This window comes from Macaca mulatta, chromosome 20, assembly GCF_049350105.2.
Source record: "Macaca mulatta isolate MMU2019108-1 chromosome 20, T2T-MMU8v2.0, whole genome shotgun sequence".
NCBI classification, from domain to species: domain Eukaryota; kingdom Metazoa; phylum Chordata; class Mammalia; order Primates; family Cercopithecidae; genus Macaca; species Macaca mulatta.
The window spans coordinates 9,946,734-9,968,613 of NC_133425.1; the positions used below are offsets into that span (position 1 = coordinate 9,946,734).

The 21,880-nt window shown below is 47.0% G+C and overlaps 1 protein-coding gene across 5 annotated transcripts in view; it reads left to right on the forward strand.

The window, feature by feature from the left end:
- ABAT (4-aminobutyrate aminotransferase) overlaps nucleotides 1-21,880 on the forward strand; it is a 107,576-nt gene that overhangs the window by 40,566 nt on the left and 45,130 nt on the right. For 3 of the 5 annotated variants that reach the window (XM_077984771.1, XM_028840671.2, XM_028840669.2), the window contains one exon: nucleotides 16,792-16,902. In XM_077984771.1, the coding sequence (XP_077840897.1) occupies nucleotides 16,833-16,902 (70 nt within the window). In that variant the 5' untranslated portion in view covers nucleotides 16,792-16,832. Of the gene's footprint in view, nucleotides 1-2,446; nucleotides 2,670-3,151; nucleotides 3,430-16,791; nucleotides 16,903-21,880 lie in introns of those variants that run through there. The other 2 variants (XM_028840670.2, XM_077984770.1) reach the window with 2 other exon arrangements.

A 21,880-nucleotide genomic window follows, 5' to 3' on the forward strand; every position in this document is an offset into this window, starting at 1 on the left:
AGGTATAAAATACAATACATAAGCAGATATACAATTTATCTGTGGAATTAAAATTTCATGGGGTATGTAGCTAATAAAGAATCTTTAGGGGAATGACAATGAAAAAAAGTTTGAGAAACATTGCCTTAATCTGACGGATGGGCCTCAGAGGTTGCTTTTCAGTTCCGTTCCTGCGGTTGTCGGAGTATAGGGCTGAAACTCCATGATTGAATTCAGCAAGTATTTTTGAGCACCTACAATGGCCAGGCACTATTCTGGACCCTGGAAACGGACGGCACCCTCCAGGTACATGCTTCCCAGAGCTGGTCTCTGAGGTCCCCTGAGCCAGCCCCTGCCTCTGGGAAGATGACCCTAAATGGCAGCCTCAGTCAGGGGGGCAGGGTTTTAGAGGCCTCCTTATACCACCTTGAACAATGGGAATAGAAGTATCTGTCTCCTCAGGAGGAGATAAGATGGTGTATGTGAAACCTTGACATGGTTGGCATTCATTCATAAAATCAGAGCAGATACCTACACACACAGGCATAAATGAAAGATACTTTGAATTACAGAAAAGTTAAGGTCTTTGCAAGTGAATGTAGGAATGCTGCCAGGCACACAGCGTGACTCTAGCCACCAACAAAGTGTTTCCAAGTCTGGAACTGTGTGGTCCTTGAAGGAGATATAAATGTTTCACTTGTTATATGCTGTGATTTTTGCGTACTTAGCAGTTTCTGGAGTCCGTGAAAGTGGTTTGTTTTCTCTGAACGGGAAGTGCGTTTCCTCCAATCAAGCCGACCCGATTTGTTTGTTGCTTGTTGGACTCCCCACGGGAACACAAGGTCCCACAGAACACAGCAGGACGTGTCCTTGTTTACCGAGGAATCTGTGGGGCTCAGCACAGGTGTGCAGAAAGCATTTATTGAACTGAACAAACAGATTTTATAAGCCGGACCTTCTGTGGCGTTGGCCCGGGTAGCTACTTCAGCATGGGTACAAGCATCCTTTCTAAGCCAATTCCATTCTTTCACTCCTTCTCCCTTGTAGGATCAGAAATCCAAAACTAGCTTATCCTTTTGCACATATTTCTTTCCATATTATTTCCTACACCAGAACAAAGGCTCTCTGTGTCTCACATTCGGAGGCTTGGATTTGAAGCCCTGTCCATTTTTCTCTCCAATTTTGTCACAGGTTGGGTAACTATCTGCCTGCTAGCAATGATGTGTTCATGCTCCCTGGATTCCTGATTGAGGTGGACAGAGAGGACAGGGGCAAGAGGATGAAAGAGGTTGAGGCAGACCAGCTTCTTTCTTATGAAATCTGGATGTTCAGGCTGGTAGCAGGGCCACCGCATGTGCCAATAGTCTTTAGCAGCTCATCAGGCTATAGAAGAAGTGCCTTTACTAACTTCAAGTCCAGCCTGGGAAACACAGTGAGACCTTGTCTCTCTCTGTCTAAAAAGAAGAAGAAGAGGAAGAAGAAGGAAGAGGAGAAGGAGGAGAAGGAGAAGGAGGAGGAGGAGGAGGAGGAGGAAGAGGAGGAGAAGAAGTTGTTCACAATTTTTGTTTATTCATTTACTTATTTTTGAGATGGAGTTTCACTCTTGTTGCCAGATGGGAGTGCAGTGGCATGATCTCGACTCACTGCAACATTTGCTTCCCAGGTTTAAGCAATTCTTCTGCCTCAGCCTCCCGAGTAGCTGGGACTACAGGCACCTGCCACCACGCTCAGCTGATTTCTGTATTTTTAGTAGAGTTGGGATTTCACCATATTGGCCAGGCTGGTCTCGAACTTTTGACCTCAGGTGATCCGCCTGCCTCGGCCTCCCAAAGTGCTGGGATTACAGGCATGAGCCGTCGCACCCAGCCAAAATGCACAATTTTAAAGAGCTCTTTGGAAACAGAAAATGGCCTGCAACAGGCATCTTTTCTACATCCTATGTACTTTCTTCAATTGACCTTAAGCCAGTTAAGTGCCTCCTGGCTTCACAAATAGATTTCATTCTTCGCGTTTTACAGATGCAGAAACTAAGGCCCTGATGAGTTCAGCAACTTGCCTAGATAACATATCCGGCCCAGCCACACTTTAGACCCAATTTCTGGCTCATGTTACTTTCCCAACATCATTCTCAGTCTTTCTCAGGAATAGACACTTGCCTGTTTCCAAGAGCAGTATTCCTGTCTCCCTATACAAGTCACTGATGATTTTATGATGCCCAAGAGGCAGATGATAGGAAGTCATGCCTGCAGGGAGAGAGGGCTGGGGCCCATGCCGAGGGGAAAGTCGAAGAGGCTGTTGCAGCTGAAGTCTGAGGAGAAAGCTGGATGTGAGATAAAGCGTCTGTCCCTGTGCCACCGCCCCTGAATGGGGCCCTGTTAGCCCCGTCTGCTGAGGCCCAGGGCTCCGACTTTATGGGTTGCCATGGCGACCCCTGGCCTTGACAACCGAAGTGCACTTGGCTGAGTGTGTCTTTGTGTCCCGGTTGAGTCTGCAGAGAAGCCAGCAGCTGGGGCTGCAGATGGGAAAGGAATGTCCCCAGCATCTGCCAGCACTTTTGTGTTGGTCCTAACGGCTGATAGGAAAATGAGAGGCAGGGTCTTTTCTAGAGAGATCTAGGGGGTCCGTTTCTAACCAATGATGCATGCAAAGAGTTCGTGTTCACAGGACCTGGGAAGCTGCGGAGTAGAAAGGTGAGTCAGACGCCATCTTCGTAGGCTGCTTGTTGAGTATTTACTGTTTATTCAATGATTGTTTGCAGCCAGGCACTGCTGTGGGGCTGGGTAAACAGCAAGGACCTCTGCCAGCCCACGAAATAGTTCCAATTGGTATTACTCCCATTTTACAGATCAGGAAACTGAGGCACAGAAAGGTTAATGTGCCTGAGGTTATATGGCAGGTCAGTGAGAGGCCAGGGATGGCTAGTCTGAGGGTAAGATTATTTTGAAGGATGCAAGATTGGGGAGACGCCGGGAAGAAGCAGTTTCTTTCTTTTTTTTTTTTTTTTTTGAGACGGAGTCTTGCTCTGTCGCCCAGGCTGGAGTGCAGTGGCGCGATCTCAGCTCACTGCAAGCTCCGCCTCCCGGGTTCCCGCCATTCTCCTGCCTCAGCCTCCCGAGTAGCTGGGACTACAGGCGGCTGCCACCTCGCCCGGCTAGTTTTTTTTGTATTTTTTAGTAGAGACGGAGTTTCACCATGTTAGCCAGGTGGTCTCGAGCTCCTGACCTCGTGATCCGCCCGTCTCGGCCTCCCAAAGTGCTGGGATTACAGGCTTGAGCCACCGCGCCCAGCCAGAAGCAGTTTCATATCCAGCACCTCGCACTCCGCCTCCACCAGTGGCCACCACAGCCTTTTTTCTCCCTGTATCCCTGGGATGTTTGACCTCCAACTCCAAGGATTTGAGGATCACGCCGACCTGTGGTCGTATGCAGGGCCCACCGTCCACCCTTTAAGGTAATTAACAGTAGTTCTCAGCCTCCGAGCCTCCAGAGCTCCCCCGATGCCCAGGTCACACCTGTGAGACTCAGACCTGCTTGGTCTGGGTGGAGCTTTGACACAAGGCTTAGCTTCTGGTGAGCGAGCATCAGGCGCAGCGAAGACTAGAAATTTCTGGCTTTTGAGCTCTAAGACCTTGAACAAGCCTTTTAGGCTTCTGAACCGGTTTTACAAGGCCAATCCTGCAGATCACCCGAAGGACCTATGGAAGGTCTATTGCGTGTAGTAGGTGAACAGTAAGTAAATAAACAGGAGCTGGTACTTTTACTATGATTATTCTTTCTCCAGAGCTAATTGCAAGAATTTGTTTCCACTTTCACCTGAATTCCTCTCACTTTACTGATTTTAACATTGAATTCGGCCTCTTAGCTCATTTAGCCCCTCCCCACAATGCACCAGACACATCAAGGAAGCAGAGAGAGCTAATTAGCATTTTAATCAAAAGAAAAGGGACGAGGAGAAGTGGGTGGGACTGAAGAGCTCACTATCTGGCTAGACCAGGGTTTTGACTTGTTTTGACTGAGACACACAGTAAAGAATAGAACTTACTTCAGGCCCACTGCACGGCTGAAACAAAAATTGGCAGCGTTTGCTACGTACCCTGACAATTCCTATTCTGTTTGATTTACTGATTGATTTAAATTTCTCTTTCAGTTCTGACCATGTCAAGGAAAGGGTCCCCATGCGATACCAGTCTGCCTTTAACACCTGTCTGCTTTCTCCCAGTCTCTAGAGAAAGGAGAGAGACAGGCCTGGGGCTGTAGCCTTGGGCAGTCAACTCTGTCTGGCTTTTAATTGAATAACTTGCTTTAATTTTATTATGTTCTTTTCCCAGTTGCCTTTGTAGCAAATAAAATTTGAGGGGGGAAGGTAGCAATTAGGTTTTTTTAATCTGTTACATTTTTCTTCATAGAGATGGGAGTTTCACCATGTTAGCCAGGCTAGTCTCAAACGCCTGGCCTCAGCTGATCCACCTGCCTCGGCCTCCCAAAATTCTGGGATTACAGGCATGAGCCACTGCACCTGGCCAGAAGGTAGCAATTGGAAAGAATTCTAGGAAAATTACTTTTCTAAATTGAAAAAGCAAGTTGATTTCAAGAAAAATGTTAAGTAAACACAAGTCATATGAGAAATAAGAGCTCAAAGGAAGGGTAGTGCATGGTTTGGGAAATGCACGGAGGAGGTTGGGGGTCTCAGAGACCAGGAGGGCCAGCAGCCAACCTGCTGTCACTTCAGATTTTCAGCTTTCTCCAACCTCCTTGGTCACAACTTCATGGCATGCCAGTGCTCTGAAAGCACCTCCCTTCTCAATCAAGACTCCTTCGCCCGCTTGTTTCCCCAGACGTGCATATCCAGGGTCCAGCGGATTGCAAAGGGCCCGGTAGAATCAAACAGGGAGATATTAATGCCACTTCCAGGTAGGAGCAAGGCTTGGGAAAATGTTGTGGCAAATTCTCAGTAATGTAGAACCCTTAGCACGCTTGTCAGGTGTTTCTCAAGAGTCCGAACGGGCCTTAGAAACAATGTGATCCAGCCAGGCAAGGTGGCTCATGCCTGTAATCCCAGCACTCTGGGAGGCCAAAGCCAGCAGATCACTTGAGGTCAGGAGTTCAAGACCAGCCTAGCCAACATGGTGAAACCCCGTCTCTACAAAACATACAAAAATTAGCCAGGTGTGGTGGTGTGCACCTGTAATCCCCGCTACTCAGGAAACTGAGGCAGGAGAATCACTTGAACCAGGGAGGCAGAGCTTGCAGTGAGCCAAGATCACACCACTGCACTCCAGCCTGGGCAGCAGAGTAAGACCCCGTCTCTCAAAAAAATAAAATAAGAGCAAGAAAGGAAGCCAAGAGGCCATTTAGGATATCATTGCCTTCATCCAGGAGAAGGATGATGGCAAGAGTGTGTTGGAGACTTGCCCACAAGCAGGGATATACTGGAACCCTGGGCACCCAGCGCCCTTCTATCATCATTGATGCTTCAGACATCTATACTGAGAAGAGCCTTCCCTTGTGGCAGCCTGCATCTGGGGTTTGCAGTGCAAGCCTGCAGGGAAAGTCTGCCTCTCTGTGGGGCCTCTTTCCTTGGCAACTCCTGAAATCTCCAGGAATCTCAGACCATGGGGCTCTAGAATCAATGATTACATCTTCAGCAGAAAGTGTAAGACAGGAGCAAGTCAGGGACAGAGTAAATGCAAATGACTTGTGTGCCTATGATTTGTGCCTATGATTGTCCAGGATGTGTTCATCCGTCATCCCTAATTCCCAGCACAACCCTGCAGTGAGAGAGGCGCCACTGTCTCCAATCTACGAATCAGGAAACTGAGGCTCAGAGCGTTTTTGTAAGTTTCACCCTGTTAAACAAGTACCTAAGATAGGGCGGTGGTTTGGACCCAAGCTTTATATTATTATTTTTATTTATTTATTTATTTATTTATTTATTTATTTTTGAGACAGAGTCTTGCTCTGTCACCCAGGCTGGAGTACAATTGCACAATCTCGGCTCACTGCAACCTCCACCTTGTGGGTTCAAGCAGTTCTCCTGCCTCAGCCTCCCAGTAGCTGGGATTACAGGCATCTGCCACCACGCCCGGCTAATTTTTGTGTTTTTAGTAGAGGCAGGATTTCACTATTTTGGCCAGGCTGGTCTTGAACTCCTGACCTCAGGTGATCCATCCGCCTCAGCCTCCCAAAGTGCTGGGAATCCAGGTGTGAGTCACCGTGCCCAGCCCCTAGCTTTATATTCTAAAACCCAAGCTCAAATGCCACCTCCATGCACAACCCACATATCCTCATTATCTCTTATGGTGCACATAACAGACATCACTAATCTATCACATTTTTTCCCCCTAAAAACCTGAAAGAGTGCTTCCTGCTAACAGGTCAAAAAATAATGAAAAATAAAAAATAAATTAAGTAAACCTAAAAGAGGCTGTAAAGCCTTTTTGTTGACTGCTCCAAATAGGCAATACTCATTGGCCAGCACTGGCATGTGTTGTAACATTTGTTTGCCATTTTAATACTGCACAGAAAATTAACTTCTCTTGACCAGGCATGGTGGTTCACACCTGTCATCCCAGCACTTTGGGAGGCCAAGGTGGGAGGATTGCTTGAGCCCAGGAGTTTGAGATCAGCCTGGGCAACATAGGGAAACCCCATCTCTCCAAAAAAGAAATACAAAAATTAGCCAGGTGTGGTGGCATGTGTCTACAGTCCCAGCTACTCAGTAGGCTGAAATGGGAGGATCACTTGAGCCTGGGAGCCAGAGGTTGCCGAGATGGCACCACTGCACTCCAGCTTGGGCAACAGAGCCACACCTTGTCTCAGGAAAAAAAAAAAAAAAAAAAGGTTGCAAGCTTGGGGTCCCACAACCTGTAGCAGGTGGAAATTCAAGAATAAGTCTGTGTGATCGGAGTGTGTCATTACTCTACGTGCACTTTTTTGCTCCTCTCTCTTCCCATCTATAAAAGAGAGCCAACTCCATAATAATCTCTTTTTCTTTTTCTTTCTTCCTTTTTTTTTTTTTTTTTTTTTTTTTTTTTGAGATAGAGTCTCACTCTGTTGCCCAAGCTGGAGTGCAGTGGCACAATCTCGGCTCACTGCAATCTCCTCCTCCCAGGTCCAAGCGATTCTCCTGCCTCAGCCTCCCAAGTATCTGGGATTACAGGCGCCTGCCACTGCATCCGGCTGATTTTGTATTTTTAGTAAAAATGGGGTTTCTCCACTTAGGTCAGGCTGGTCTCGAACTCCCGACCTCAGGTGATCTGCCCATCTCGGCCTCCCAAAGTGCTAGGATTATAGGTGTGAGCCACTGCACCTGCCTCTTTTTCATTTTTATTAAGATAAACATAATATTAACCTTTTTAAGTGAAAATTCTGACCCTTTTAGATCATTCCCAATGCTAAGCAGCCACCACCACTATCTAATTCCAGATGTTTTTCATCACCCCAGAGACCCTGGTAACCATTAAGCAGTCACCTCTTATTCCTCCCAGGCCCCTGGCAACCACTAATTTATTTTCTGTCTTTATGGATTTACCTACTCTTGAAGGTTCCTATAAATGGATTCATAGACTATAGGGCCTTTTACCTCTGCATTCATTCATAAGGCATAAAAAATATTTTGAGATTTATCCATGTTGTAGCATGTGTCAGAACGTCATTCCTTTTTATGACTGAATAATAGTCCATTGTAAGGATAGACCACGTTTTGCTTGTTCATTCATCCGTTGAGGGACATCTGGGTTTTTTCCACCGTTCAGTGATTGCGAATAGTGCTGCTATGCCTATTTGTTTGAGTCTCTATTTTTTTTTTTTTTTTGAGACAGAGTCTCGCTCTGCCGCCCAGGCTGGAGTGCAGTGGCGTGATCTTGGCTCACTGCAAGCTCCGCCTCCCGGGTTCACGCCATTCTCCTGCCTCAGCCTCCCGAGTAGCTGGGACTACAGGCGCCGGCCACCTCGCCCGGCTAGTTTTTTTGTATTTTTTAGTAGAGACGGGGTTTCACTGTGTCGGCCAGGATGGTCTCGATCTCCTGACCTCGTGATCCGCCCGTCTCGGCCTCCCAAAGTGCTGGGATTACAGGCTTGAGCCACCGCGCCCGGCCTAGTCTCTATTTTCAATTCTTTGGGTTGATGCAAAGTCATTTACTTTTGCACCAACCTAATACTTAGGGGTGGATTTGCTGGGTCATGTAGTAGTAATTATATGCTTAACTTTTTGAGGAACTCGTAATTCTTAAAAGGCCATGACAACTCTAGGACTGAGGGTTTAGGAGCTAATCCCTGCCTTCTTCTCATCAACTCCCAACCCAGTAGGTGCTCTCCAATATACCTGCCTCGAGAGCCCCTCCCCAGCTCAATGACCCCAGCATCTCATTGACATGCTGAGTGCATGCTCCCTGCCCTCCCTGGGAGCCTGCCTAAACACAGACCCTTCTGTGTATTCTTTCTATTTTCTTTTATCTACCTGGGAGCCTGCCTAAACACAGACCCTTCTATTTATTCTTTCTATTTTCTTTTGTCTACCTCCCATTCAACCCCCGACTACCCTTCCCAGCCTCTGGTACCCATCCTTCTACTCTCTATGCCCATGAATTCAATTGATTTGATTTTTAGATCCCACAAATAAGTGAGAATATGCGCTGCTTGTCTTTGAGTGCCGGGCTTTTTTTAACATGATGATCTCCAGTTCCATCCATGTTGTTGCAAATGACTAGATCTCATTCTTCTTTTTTTTTTCTTTTCTTTCCTTTTGCTTTTCTTTCTTTTTTCTTTCTTTCTTTCTTTCTTTTCTTTCTTTCTTTTCTTTCTTTTCTTTCTTTTCCTGAGACGGAGTCTCAATCTGTCACCCAGGCTGGAGTGCAGTGGCGCCATCTCTGCTCACTGCAATCTCTGCCTCCCGGGTTCAAGCAATTCTCCTGCCTCAGCCTCCCTAGTAGCTGGGACTACAGGCATGGGCTACCACACCCAGCTGATTTTTGTTTTTTGTAGAGATGGGGTTTCACCTTATTAGCCAGGCTGGTCTCAAACTCCCGGCCTCAGGTGATCCACCTGCCTCAACCTCCCAAAGTGCTGGGATTACAGGCGTGAACCACCACGCCCGGCCTGGATCTTATTCTTTTTATGGCTGAATCGTACTCTATTGCGTGTATGAACCACATCTTCTTTATCCATTCATGTGTTATTGGACACTCAAGTTGCTTCCAAATCTTAGCTATTGTAAGCAGTGCTGCAACAAACATAGAAGTGCAGATATCGCTTCAATATACTGAGTTCCTTTGTTTTGTGTATTTACCCAGCAGTGGGATTCCTGGATCATATGGTAGCTCAATTTTTAGTTTTTTGAGGAACCTCCAACTGTTCTCCATAGTGGTGGTACTAGTTTACATTCCCACTAACAATGTACAAGGGTGCCCTTTGCTCCACATCCTCCCCAGCATTTGTTATTGCCTGTCTTTTGGATATAAGCCATTTTAACTGGGGTGAGATGATAGCTCTTTGTATTTTTGATTTGCCTTCTCTGATGATCCGTGATGTCAAGCACCTTTTCATATGCTTGTTTGCCGTTTGTATGTCTTCTTTTGAGAAATGTCTATTCAGATCTTTTGTCCATTTTTTGATCGAATTATGAGGTTTTTTTTTTTCTATAGAGTTGTTTGAGCTCCTTTGTATATTCTGGTTATTAGTCCCTTGTCAGGGGAGAAGTTTGTAAAAATTTTCTCTTGTTCTATGGGTTGCCTCTTCACTTTGTTGATTGTATCCTTTGCTGGAGCACAGACCCTTCTGGATGCAACTAGAGCAGCTGGGCTCCCTCCTCCCTTTGAGAAGGTCTCCAGAGGGTCCTATCAATCAAGATCAGCCTAGAAATTGTTGCCCGCGGTTGGCTCCAGCTGACCGCACCCTCACCTTCCCTCCCAGCGCTCTATGATTTCATACCACAACCACCCTTGCTATGCACCAGGATCCTTAGCTACTCCGTGTCGTCATACACCTCTGAGCACCTGCCTTATCCCTGTTTTCTTCTTTGCCTTCTGAAGTCTCCTAACTTTTGAAGGTGAGCTCAGGCAACAACTCCCTGACATTGTCATCCCAGCCAGAATGAATCTCCCCATGTTCCCTTAGCACGTCACTCACACCAGCAAACTAGTCATGATTCTATTCTATCTTACGCAGAATTTGTTGTTGACAGTGAACTGGAAAATTTTTATGTACATATCATGCTGGGTTATTTTAAGAAATTATTCATATGATGGGTAAAGCAGCCTAGTACATTAAATTCTTCCTTTTTTTTCCGCTCATAGTTCTCTGCCACTAAATTATGAGCTTCAGAAAGAAAGCAATTTATCCATCTTAGTTTCTCCTAAGAGAAGTGATGCATTGGCCCGGAGCAGTGGCTCATGCCTGTAATCCCAACCTATTGGGAGAGTCCAAGATGGGAGGATCACTTGAGCTCAGGAGTTCGAGACCAGCCTGGGCAACATAGCAAGACCTCACCTCTACTAAAAATTTTAAAAATTAGCCAGGCATGATGGCAAATGCCTGTAGTCCCTGCTACTTGGATGGCCGAGATGGGAAGAATGCTAGAGCCCAGGAGATAGAGGCTGCAGTGAGCCCTGATCACCCCACTGCACTCCAGCCTGGGCGACAGAGAGAGACCCTGTCTGAGACAGAGAGAGAGAGATTGATTTTATCTAAACGATGTAGTGCCTTGCTGATAACAGGTGCCTAATTAACTTTAGCTGATTGAATTAGTGGGCGGGAGGGAGTGAATGAATGACATTAACTCTTCCAATTGTTTGAAATATATTGTGCTAAGAATTAATGTCTAACAGAGATTAGATTTTGTTATAAGGTCAATTTTCAACTGCAGGCCACCAAAATGTCACCACGGTATACTTTCCAGTGTGACATTTTGTGATTGAAAGAGTGTGGGTTTGGCTCTCACTTTTGCAGAATATTCAAATGTTGAGTTATCTGAGATACTTGGATTTTCAAAAACATGTTTAATGGAAATTGAATTGTGTGTCGCCTCTGTGCTCCCTGTTTGAGACAAGTGGTTTTAAAGGAAAGACATCAACTGCACTTTCTACATAGTTACTGTGTTGCTAAATTAATAGGCTTGCATTGAGTCCCATACGCTGGGATAGAAAAAAAAAATTACATAGTTACTGTGTTGCTAAATTAATAGGCTTGCATTGAGTCCCATACGCTGGGATAGAAAAAAAAATTACATAGTTACTGTGTTGCTAAATTAATAGGCTTGCATTGAGTCAGATATCCTAGAATAGAAAAAAAAAATAATCCATTGAGTTATTAAGAAAAGAGTTCGGGCCGTGCGCAGTGGCTCACTCCTGTAATTCCAGCACTTTGGGAGGCTGAGGCGGGTGGATCGCAAGGTCAGGAGACTGAGAACCTCCTGGCCAACATGGTGAAACCCCATTTCTACTAAAAATACAAAAATTATCTGGGTGTGGTGGCGCGTGCCTGTAATCCCAGCTACTAGGGAGGCTGAGGCAGGAGAATTGCTTGAACCAGGGAGTCAGAGGTTGCAGTGAGCTGACATCACGCCACTGCACTCCAGCCTGGCAACAGAGTGAGACTTCGTCTCAAAAAAAGAGTTTGGTTTCTCAGTTAATTCATGACCACACTTTCCAAGCCCATACTTTCTCAAAAAGTTTCCTCTGATGAAAAGCAATAACATTTATCTGTGAACTAGGTCATTTTTATTCATGAAGCCTCATATCAACAATAGCTAGGGGCCGGGCATGGTGGCTCATGCCTGTAATCTCAGCACCTTGGGAGGCCAAGGCAGGCGGATCACTTGAGCTCAGAAGTTCGAGACCAGCCTGCACAACGTGACAAAAACCTGGCCCTACTGAAAATACCAAAACTAGCTGGGCGTGGTGGCCTTTGCCTGTAGTTCCAGGTACTTGGGAGGTGGGAGGATGGCCTGAGCCTGGGAGAGACAGAGGTTGCAGTGAGCCAAGATTACACCACAGCACTCCAGCCTGGGTGACAGAGGCAGACCCTGTCTCAAAAACAAGAACAAAAACAGCTAGGTGTTTTTTTATTATCTGTATTAACTGATGTTACAATGCATGGAGGCAGGAGCTTTGGGGTCAGACAGTCTCAGGTAAGCCTATGACTGAGGCCACATGTCATAACCTCTCAGAGCCTCCCTTTTATCATCTCTGAACAGGGAGATACCCTACTTCAATAGATGGTTGAGCAAAGTGAGGGGAGTAATGTACCCTTCAGAACGTCTCACACAGACTGGGCACCGTGGCTTATGCCTATAACCCCAGTACTTTAGGAGGCCAAGGTGGGAGGATCACTTGAGCCCAGGCGTTTGAGACCAGCCTGGGCAACATAGCAAGACCCCATCTCTAAAAAAATATATTTAAAAATTAACTGGGCATGGTGGTGCATGCCTGTAGTCCCAGCTACTTTGCGGGGCTAAGGTGGGAGGATCTCTCGAGCCCAGGAGTTCAAGGCTGCAGTGAGCCATGATCACACCACTGCATTCTAGTCTTTTTTTGGTCTAGCCCTTTTTTGTCTAAAAAAAATAAAATAAAATAAAAAGACCCTGTTTGAATGCTGGCTCATCTCAGTGGGTAGAGGGTGTTGTCAGGACTCTGGCCCAGCCCCGTCTAGTCAACCACGGCCAGTAGGGCCAGGTCTACACCCCTGTAGAGGAATGGGGAAGTGTCTGAGAATGGGGAGAATGGTGTGCCAAGCAGACACCCCAGAAGATACTTCCTGCACCAACCCCACCCCACCCGTGATAGTACCTCAGTTGTCTGAAGACAGGATAATGACCTGTCTCTGTCTTCTAGGAGCTACCTCCTAGGGCTCTGCGCATGAAATGAGATGGTCCTACAGCACTAGCTGAGAGCCTGCACATAGCAAGTGCCCAGTACTTGATAATGCTTGGAGGGCAAGGGTGGCCTCTAATTGATCTTTGTGTGCCCTTGTACCCAGTGGAGGGTCCGGCACATGGTAGGTGTACCATGAATGTTCGTAACACAAATGCATCAATGGTAACCACCTCCCTCCTTCATTTACTCTTTCCTTCTAATAATACAGGCAACATTCTATTAGCTCTGTGGGCAGCCAGAGCATGCTGCCAACTCGCCATCCTGGGCTCAGTGCCTGATTCTCCACACTATTCCTGCCCTGTGCTGCTCAGCCCATGCGTTTCCCAGCACCTGCACCTCTACTCTGAATCCAGCCTGTCGTTCCTCCTTGCCCTGTTCTGTCTCCTTGGATTCAGGCCTCCCCTCCAGCTGTGGGATCTCTCTAGGTCTGTATTTATCACCTCTGGTTGGCACTTCCTGTATGCTGTCATCACAGGAACATAAGGGTGGGAGAAGCCTCTTGATCTTCATCTGGGTCCAGGATGGAATTTCTGTCCACTGTGGGGCTGGGTAGAGTCGGGCAGCCCAAGCCAGGGCTGCATGAGGAGAGGGCTGTGTCCCCAGGGTCTGTCACAGAGTAAGTTTCAGGTCTCATAATTTGCAATAAATCCATGCATTAGGCACAAGCCAGGATTCCTGAGCCAGATATCTCTCAATCCCAATGCTCACTCCACCACCAACTTGCTGTGTCCTGGGTAAATCATATGGCTTCTTTTTAAAAAATAAATTATTTTAATTTGTTTACTATCCAAAGTACTCATTAATTATTTATTTATCAAGAGAAACTATTTGTAATTTTTGTGTGTGTGTGCGATGGAGTCTCACTCTATCGCCCAGGCTGGAGTGCAGTGGTGCGATCTCAGCTCACTGCCATCTCTGCCTCCCAGCTTCAAGTGATTCTTGTGCCTAATTTTTGTATTTTTAGTAAAGACAGGGTTTTACCATGTTGGCCAGGCTGATCTCGAACTCCTGACGTCAAGTGATCCACCTGCCTTGGCCTCCCAAAATTCTGGGATTACAGGAGTGAACCACTTACCGGTCCAAAGAGAAGCTATTTCTTAGCCCACATATTCATGTTTCATAGTTCAGGAACACAGGTCAGTGATAAACTTCTAGGTAATTCAACCCAAAGAAATTCTTTATATTCCAAAATCACTTTGCACTCTGAACAATAACAGTTGTCCTCATCGCCTCTGCATATGCCTTCTTTCTTGGTTCAGCCACAGCAAACTTAGAGAGCTGCAACGCTCCAACTCTCTATAAGTCAATAGACTGCTCTGACAATGTGAAATCGCAGATACTGGGCCAGAAGGCCACACACCTGAGTTTTGTCAAAGCACTGGAAATCGAGGTAGTTGTCCTTGATAGGTATGTCAACCTCAACACCAATGTCTTTCCTGGATCACTTTTTTTTTTTAACTGTGATTTTAAAAATCACACACATGGCCGGGCGCGGCAGCTCACGCCTGTAATCCCAGCACTATGGGAGGCTGAGGCGGGTGGATCATGAGGTCAGGAGATCCAGACCATCCTGGCTAACACAGTGAAACCGCGTCTCTACTAAAAATATAAAAAAATTAGCCGGGCGTGGTGGTGGGTGCCTGTAGTCCCAGCTACTCGGGAGGCTGAGGCAGGTGAATGGCGTGAACCCGGGAGGCAGAGCTTGCAGTGAGCCGAGATCGCGCCACTGAACTCCAGCCTGGGCGACAGAGCGAGACTCCGTCTCAAATAAATAAATAAATAAATAAATATCACACACATAACATAAAATTTACCATCTTCACCATTTTTAAGTATCCAGTACGGTAATATAAGCACTTTTTTTTTTTTTTTTTTTTTTTTTGAGACAGTCTCGCTTTGTCACCCAGGCTGGAGTGCAGTGGTGCAATCTCGGCTCACTGCAAGCTCCACCTCCCGGGTTCACGCTGTTCTCCTGCCTCAGCCTCCCGAGTAGCTGGGACTACAGGCGCCAGCCACCACGCCTGGCTAATTTTTTGTATTTTTAGTAGAGACGGGGTTTCACCATGTTAGCCAGGGTGGTCTCCATCTCCTGACCTTGTGATCTGCCCACCTTCTGTTTCTAGGAGGTTGACTACTTTAGATGTTTCACATGAGAGGAATCATGCAGTATCTGATCTTTTGCAACTGGCTTATTTCACTTAGCATAGTATCTTCCAGGCTCATCCATATTGCAGCATGTGACAGGATTTCCTCCTTTTTTAAGGCTGCATAATATTCCACTGTGTGGATATGGCATATTTTTTCCCATTCATCTGTCAATGGACGTCTAGGTTGCTTCCATCTCTTGGCTATTGTGAATAATGCTACAGTGAACATGGGTTAAAATGCATCACTTCTGGAGCCTCAGTTTCCTCATCCGTAAAATGGGGATAATCATGCCTGCCCCATTGTTGCTGGCACATGAAGAAAGCCTGATAAATCATGCTCCTAGCACCTTTCACTTTTCCTTCAAGATGCTTCTCCCCACCATAATGATGCCCTTTTAATGTTATGATTCATTTCACTCTCTTTGTTCCTCATGAGGATGTAAGCTCCAGGCCTGCCTCATTCACCCCTGTATGTCCAGCCTGAGAAACAGTACTTGTTACAAAGTTAGCACTCAATGGAGTACTTGTTGCAAAATAAATAGAGGGATTTTGATGGAGTGTTTGGGCTAAGTGTTGCGTAACCGTGAGGTTTGCTGACTCTGGGGTCACACACAACTGAGTTCTGCTTTCAGATCCACCACTTAACCTCTCTGTGCCTCAATTCCCTCCTCTGTAAAAAGACCATGGAGCATAGTTGTGCATGTTAATAATAGTAATAAATATTAATCATACTGTATATAAAGCGTTTTGTGCCGCATGCATCACACAGAAAGGACTCAGGAAACAGGGTCCATGAAGAGGAATGACACATGAATGGTGCTGTCGCTGTTCTGAGATACAAGTTTTGTTCTGAGATTCAATACCGTTTATGTAAAAAATACACATGCCAATTAACAAAACAGGTTTTTAGCAGAAAGATCTACAAACAGAAGGATGCACAGAAAACACATTTAAATGAAGTTCTGGAGAGAGGGAACAGGGAGCAAGGAGAGATGATAAAAGGAAACAAACTAGGGGATAGGGGGTGCTCCAGGTTCCCAGTAAGAATGGCAATCAGGGCTGGACACGGTGGTTCATACCTGTAATCCCAGCACTTTGGGAGGCCGAGACAGGCAGATTACTTGAGGTCAGAAGTTCGAGACCAACCTAGCCAACATAGTGAAACCCAGTCTCTATTGAAAAAAAAAAAAAAAAGCTAGGCGTGGTGGCATGCTCCTGTAATCCCAGTTACTCAGGAGGCTGAGGTTGCAGTGAACCGAGATTGAGCCACTGCACTCCAGCCTGGGCAATAGAATGAGACTCCATCTCAAAAAAAAAAAAAAGTGAATTAAAGTATGTATTCAGTGTTACATAGTTTTGGGTTTTTTTTGAAACAGGGTGTCACTTTGTCACCCAGGCCGGAGAGCAGTGGCATGATTATGGCTCACTGCAGCCTCAAATTCCTGGGCTTAGGCGATCCTCCCACCTCAGCCTCCTGAGTAGCTGGGACTATAGGCACGCACCACCACACCCAGCTAATTTTTAAAGTTTTTGTGAAGATGGGATCTTGCTATGCTGCCCAGACTGGTCTAGAACTCCTGGACTCAAGAAATCCTTGGTCTCCCAATGTGCTGAGATGACAGGTGTGAGCCACCATGCCTGGCCTAATATATAAAGTGCATGTTCAGTATAAAACCCAAGCATTTGACAATGTCAGAAGAACCTTCTCCACTAGGTGGGAAGTGGTGGGGATGGGATCTTTGACTGAGAGAGAAGTGGTCTTCGTGGGACTAAGTCTGCATTTCTGGTTTCTTTCAGGGTGGCAGCACGCAAAGAGCATCCCTGTCCCTCAAGGGGTCATGGCCTCCATGTTGCTCGCCCGGCACCTGGCCTGCAGCTTCCAGCACAGCTACCGCCTGCTGGTGCCCGGTAAGCCCCAGGGGTCTTGACAAGAACTGGTCCTAATGGAAGACACCATCCAGACTAGGGATTCTTGGGCTGGAAGAGCCCTTGGGGATAAAGGGACCAGCCAGTGAGTGTTCCTGGGACTGTCCCACTGTATTAGTCTGTTCTCATGCTGCTAATAAAGACATACCCGAGACTGGGTATTTTATAAAGAAAAAGAGGTTTAATGGTCTCACAGTTTCACATGGCTGGGGAGGCCTCACAATCATGACGGAAGGTGAAGGAGGAATAAAGGCACGTCTTACATGGAGACAGGCAAGAGAGCGTGTGCAGGGGAACTGCCCTTTATAAAACCATCAGATCGTGTGAGACTTACTCAATTAACTTTCATGAGAACAGCATGGGAAAGACCCAATCTCATGATTCAGTTACCTCCCACTGGGTCCCTCCCACAACACGTGGGAATTATGGGAGCTACAATTCAAGATGAGATTTGAACGAGGACACAGCCAAACCATATCACCCACTATCCATAAAACTATCACACTCGCCACCTCCTTTCCCTCTCCCATCTCTGTCATATGATCCTGTCCCACGTGCCTCAGTGGGACGGGAATGGATCCACCCTGGAGCCACTCTGCCTGCAGATAGGCGATGGCCTCCACAGCCAGACGGTCCCAGGCCATCTCTGCAGGGTCCACTGGGGAAATCACGCATCTGGGGTTGCTGCTAAGGAACAAAGAAAGCCATAAACAACTCCGAAATTGACCTAAAGGCCAACTGTGTTTCAAAGTCACTGGATCACTGGACGGGAGGCATCATCTTAGGAATGTGTCACCCCCACTCCACCCCACACCCACGGCCACCTGCACAGGCTCCTTCTTCCTTCTGTTTGACCTCTTCGAGACCTCCCTCCCAATAGTCCCACGAGGCAGACCCGAGTGAATCCCATTTTATAGGTAAGAGAACTGAGGCTCAGAGAAGCAAAGCTAGTTGCCCAAGGTCACACAGCCACTCGCATGCAACTCTGTCCAGCTCCGATGCTAAGTACTCCTCCAGGTGCCTCCGTGTGGCTCTGGAGACAGAGCCGCCAGCAGGAGCCTCCCTTCGGATGCCCCGAGATTGGCCTCCTGCAGAGATATAAACTGCCTGGCTCGGGCCTGGCCATGACATAGGTTCAGAAAGACCAGTGAGCCGGGCGCGGTGGCTCACGCCTGTAATCCCAGCACTTTGGGAGGTTGAGGCGGGCGGATCACGAGGTCAGGAGATCAAGACCATCCTGGCTAACACGGTGAAACCCCGTCTCTACTAAAAATACAAAAAATTAGCCGGGCGTGGTGGCGGGCACCTGTAGTCCCAGCTACTCGGAGGCTGAGGCAGGAGAATGGCGTGAACCCAGGAGGCGGAGCTTGCAGTGAGCCAAGATGGTGCCACTGCACTCCAGCCTGGGCGACAAAGCGAGACTTCATCTCAAAAAAAAAAAAAAAAAAAAAAAAAACAGAAAGACCAGTGAATCTCCAGTCTGTCCCCAGCTCTCTCAGAGCCTCTGTGCTTCTCATCACAGTGTCCCTTGTGGTCAGGCCTTACTGCCTTCTGAAGACAAACTGCTAGCCATGTGCTTGGTCTGCATGTTGAATGCTGGTATGTATGTCCTGGGTGGGATAAACAGTAGGAGTGTTCGCCCCTCCCCAGGGAGTATTAGCAGGCTTGATTTTAAAATTAACATCTTGGCCAGGCACAGTGGCTCACAGCTGTAATCCCAGCACTTTGGGAGGTGAGATGGGCAGATCACCTGAGGTCAGGAGTTCGAGACCAGCCTGGCCAACATGGTGAAACCTCGTCTCTACTAAAAGTACAAAAAAAAATTAGCCGGGTGTGGTGGTGGGTGCCTGTAATCCCAGCTACTTGGGAGGCTGAGGCAGAAGAAGCACTTGAACCCAGAAGGCAGAGGTTGCAGTAAGCTGAGATTGAGCCACTGTGCTTCAGCCTGGGTGACAGAGCAAGAAAAGAAAGAGAGAGACAGAGAGGGAAAGATAGAAAGAAACAGAAAGATAAGGAGGGAAGGAGAGTAGCAGGGGAGGAGGGGAGGAAGGGAGGAAGGGAGGGAAAGAAAGAACCTAGCTGACTAGCTGGGCACAGTGGCTCACACCTGCTGGCGGCTCTGTCTCCAGAGCCACACGGAGGCACCTGGAGGAGTACTTAGCATCGGAGCTGGACAGAGTTGCATGCGAGTGGCTGTGTGACCTTGGGCAACTAGCTTTGCTTCTCTGAGCCTCAGTTCTCTTACCTATAAAATGGGATTCACTCGGGTCTGCCTCGTGGGACTATTGGGAGGGAGGTCTCGAAGAGGTCAAACAGAAGGAAGAAGGAGCCTGTGCAGGTGGCCGTGGGTGTGGGGTGGAGTGGGGGTGACACATTCCTAAGATGATGCCTCCCGTCCAGTGATCCAGTGACTTTGAAACACAGTTGGCCTTTAGGTCAATTTCGGAGTTGTTTATGGCTTTCTTTGTTCCTTAGCAGCAACCCCAGATGCGTGATTTCCCCAGCGGACCCTGCAGAGATGGCCTGGGACCGTCTGGCTGTGGAGGCCATCGCCTATCTGCAGGCAGAGTGGCTCCAGGGTGGATCCATTCCCGTCCCACTGAGGCACGTTGGACAGGATCATATGACAGAGATGGGAGAGGGAAAGGAGGTGGCGAGTGTGATAGTTTTATGGATAGTGGGTGATATGGTTTGGCTGTGTCCTCGTTCAAATCTCATCTTGAATTGTAGCTCCCATAATTCCCACGTGTTGTGGGAGGGACCCAGTGGGAGGTAACTGAATCATGAGATTGGGTCTTTCCCATGCTGTTCTCATGAGAGTTAATTGAGTAAGTCTCACACGATCTGATGGTTTTATAACTACCACTCCCAGCTAGTTTTTATATTTTTTGTAGAGATGAGGTTTCACCATGTTGGCCAGGCTGGTCTCCAACTCCTGACCTCAAGTGATCCGCCCATCTTGGCCTCCCAACGTCTTTGGATTACAGGCATGAGCCACTGCACCCAGCCGACATTTTGCTTTATTTATTGATTGATTTATTTATTTATAAGAGAAGCATATTAATGTTTACCCATAATTATGCTAAAATAAATCAGAAAGATGTAGTTTTGGAGGGCTCCAAGTCAGAAAGAGAGTCTGGCACAGATGATCCATTCATTCCATAACTAAGGCTGTTGAGCACCTACTGCATGCCAAGTGCTGTCCTGGGTACTGAGGATGTGGCAGTGAAGAAAGAGATGTGGCTTTTTGGAGCTCTAGCCTGGTGGCACATGTGGCACCATCTTTAAAGGTCATTCTCAAGGACATCTGGGCCTTCTTAAGGAGATACCATGGGAAAAGTACTAGATCAAGATTCATATGATTGGGTTACCGGCTTCACCACACATTAACCAAGTGAGCCTAACCGATAGACCTTATCCAAGACTCGGTTTTCTCATCAGGACAATGGGTCTAATAATCGTATCCTTCCTATTTCACAAATTTCTTGCATTAGAAGAAATAGTTCATATGAGCCAGGCACAGTGGCTCATGCCTATAATACCAACACTTTGGGAGGCTGAGGCGGGTGGATCACCTGAGGTCAGGAGGTCAGGACCAGCCTGGCCAACATGATGAAACCCCGTCTCTACTAAAAATACAAAAATTAGCTGGGCATGGTGGTGCACACCTGCAATCCCAGCTACTTGGGAGGCTGAGGCAGGAGAATCACTTAGAACCCAGGAGGCGGAGGTTGCAGTGAGCCGAGATTATACCACTGCACTCCAGCTTGGGCGACAGAGCAAGACTCCGTCTCAAAAAAAAAAGAAATGGTTCATGTGAAAGCACTTTATTTGTATTTACAGTAAGGTGGGAAGTGTCCTAACTCACATTTTACAAGCATGGAAATACAGGCACAATGCCAAAAAAAAAAAAAAAAAAAAAAATAGAAATGGCTAAATCACAGAGTTCCTTACCTTTACCTCTTCTGCATTTACTTGGCTGGAGCTGAATCCTTTTTGGCACATTTATGATTTAGAAAACTATATGGTGAGATTTTGTCTTTTCTTTTGACTTATTGATTTGGGATATCTAGTAAGCCAGAATATGGCTTTTTAAGAATACTAAAACACAGTGTTGGCAAAGATACAGGAATATGTGCACTCTCCTACACTGCTATTAGGCAAGTAGCAACCAGGGGAAGGGTTAAAAAATGATAGGAATTACAGCTTACTTTTAATCCAGTTAGCCTTCACCACCACTCCTTAAGGTAAAAGAAACTGCAAGTCAGGGAAATTAAGTTGCCAGAGTCACAGAGCTGATTAGCAGCTGAGCCATTCTTTTGAGCTAAGCCCAGTTGGCTCCAGGACCCAAGCCACTGTATTAGTTGTCTGCTGCCACATAACTCATACCCCCAAATTTAGCAGCTTGGGATCCTATGTTTATTATCTCACAGTTTCTGTGGTTTGGGAATCCAGGGGTGACTTAGCCAGATCCTCTGGCTCAAGGTCTGTGATGAGGGTGTAGTGAAGCTGTCAGCTGGGGCTGTGGTCTCATCTGATGGCTCAACGTGGCGGTTGGAGGATCCACTGGTAGTCCCACTTACGGGGTTGTGGCTGGATTCAGTTCCTTGGAAGCTGCCAGCCAGAAGCCACTCTCTCAGTTCCTTGATATGTGGACATCTTCACAGAGCTGCTTACAGTGCGGCAGTTGCTCCCTCAAAGCAAGAGAGGGTGCCAAAAATGGAAGCCTCAGCCTGCAACCATACCCACAGTGTTTTCCTGCTTCTCCATGGTATCTCCACCCATCAGGTCACTGTGAGGCCATTAAACATGATGATAGTTAACAATCTGAGGTGGTGTTCCCAATGGCACCATTTTATGCCTCCTCAAAACTAATAATCTTTTTTTTTTTTTTTTTTTTGAGGTGGAGTCTCGCTCTGGCGCCCAGGCTGGAGTGCAGTGGCGCGATGCAAGCGTTACT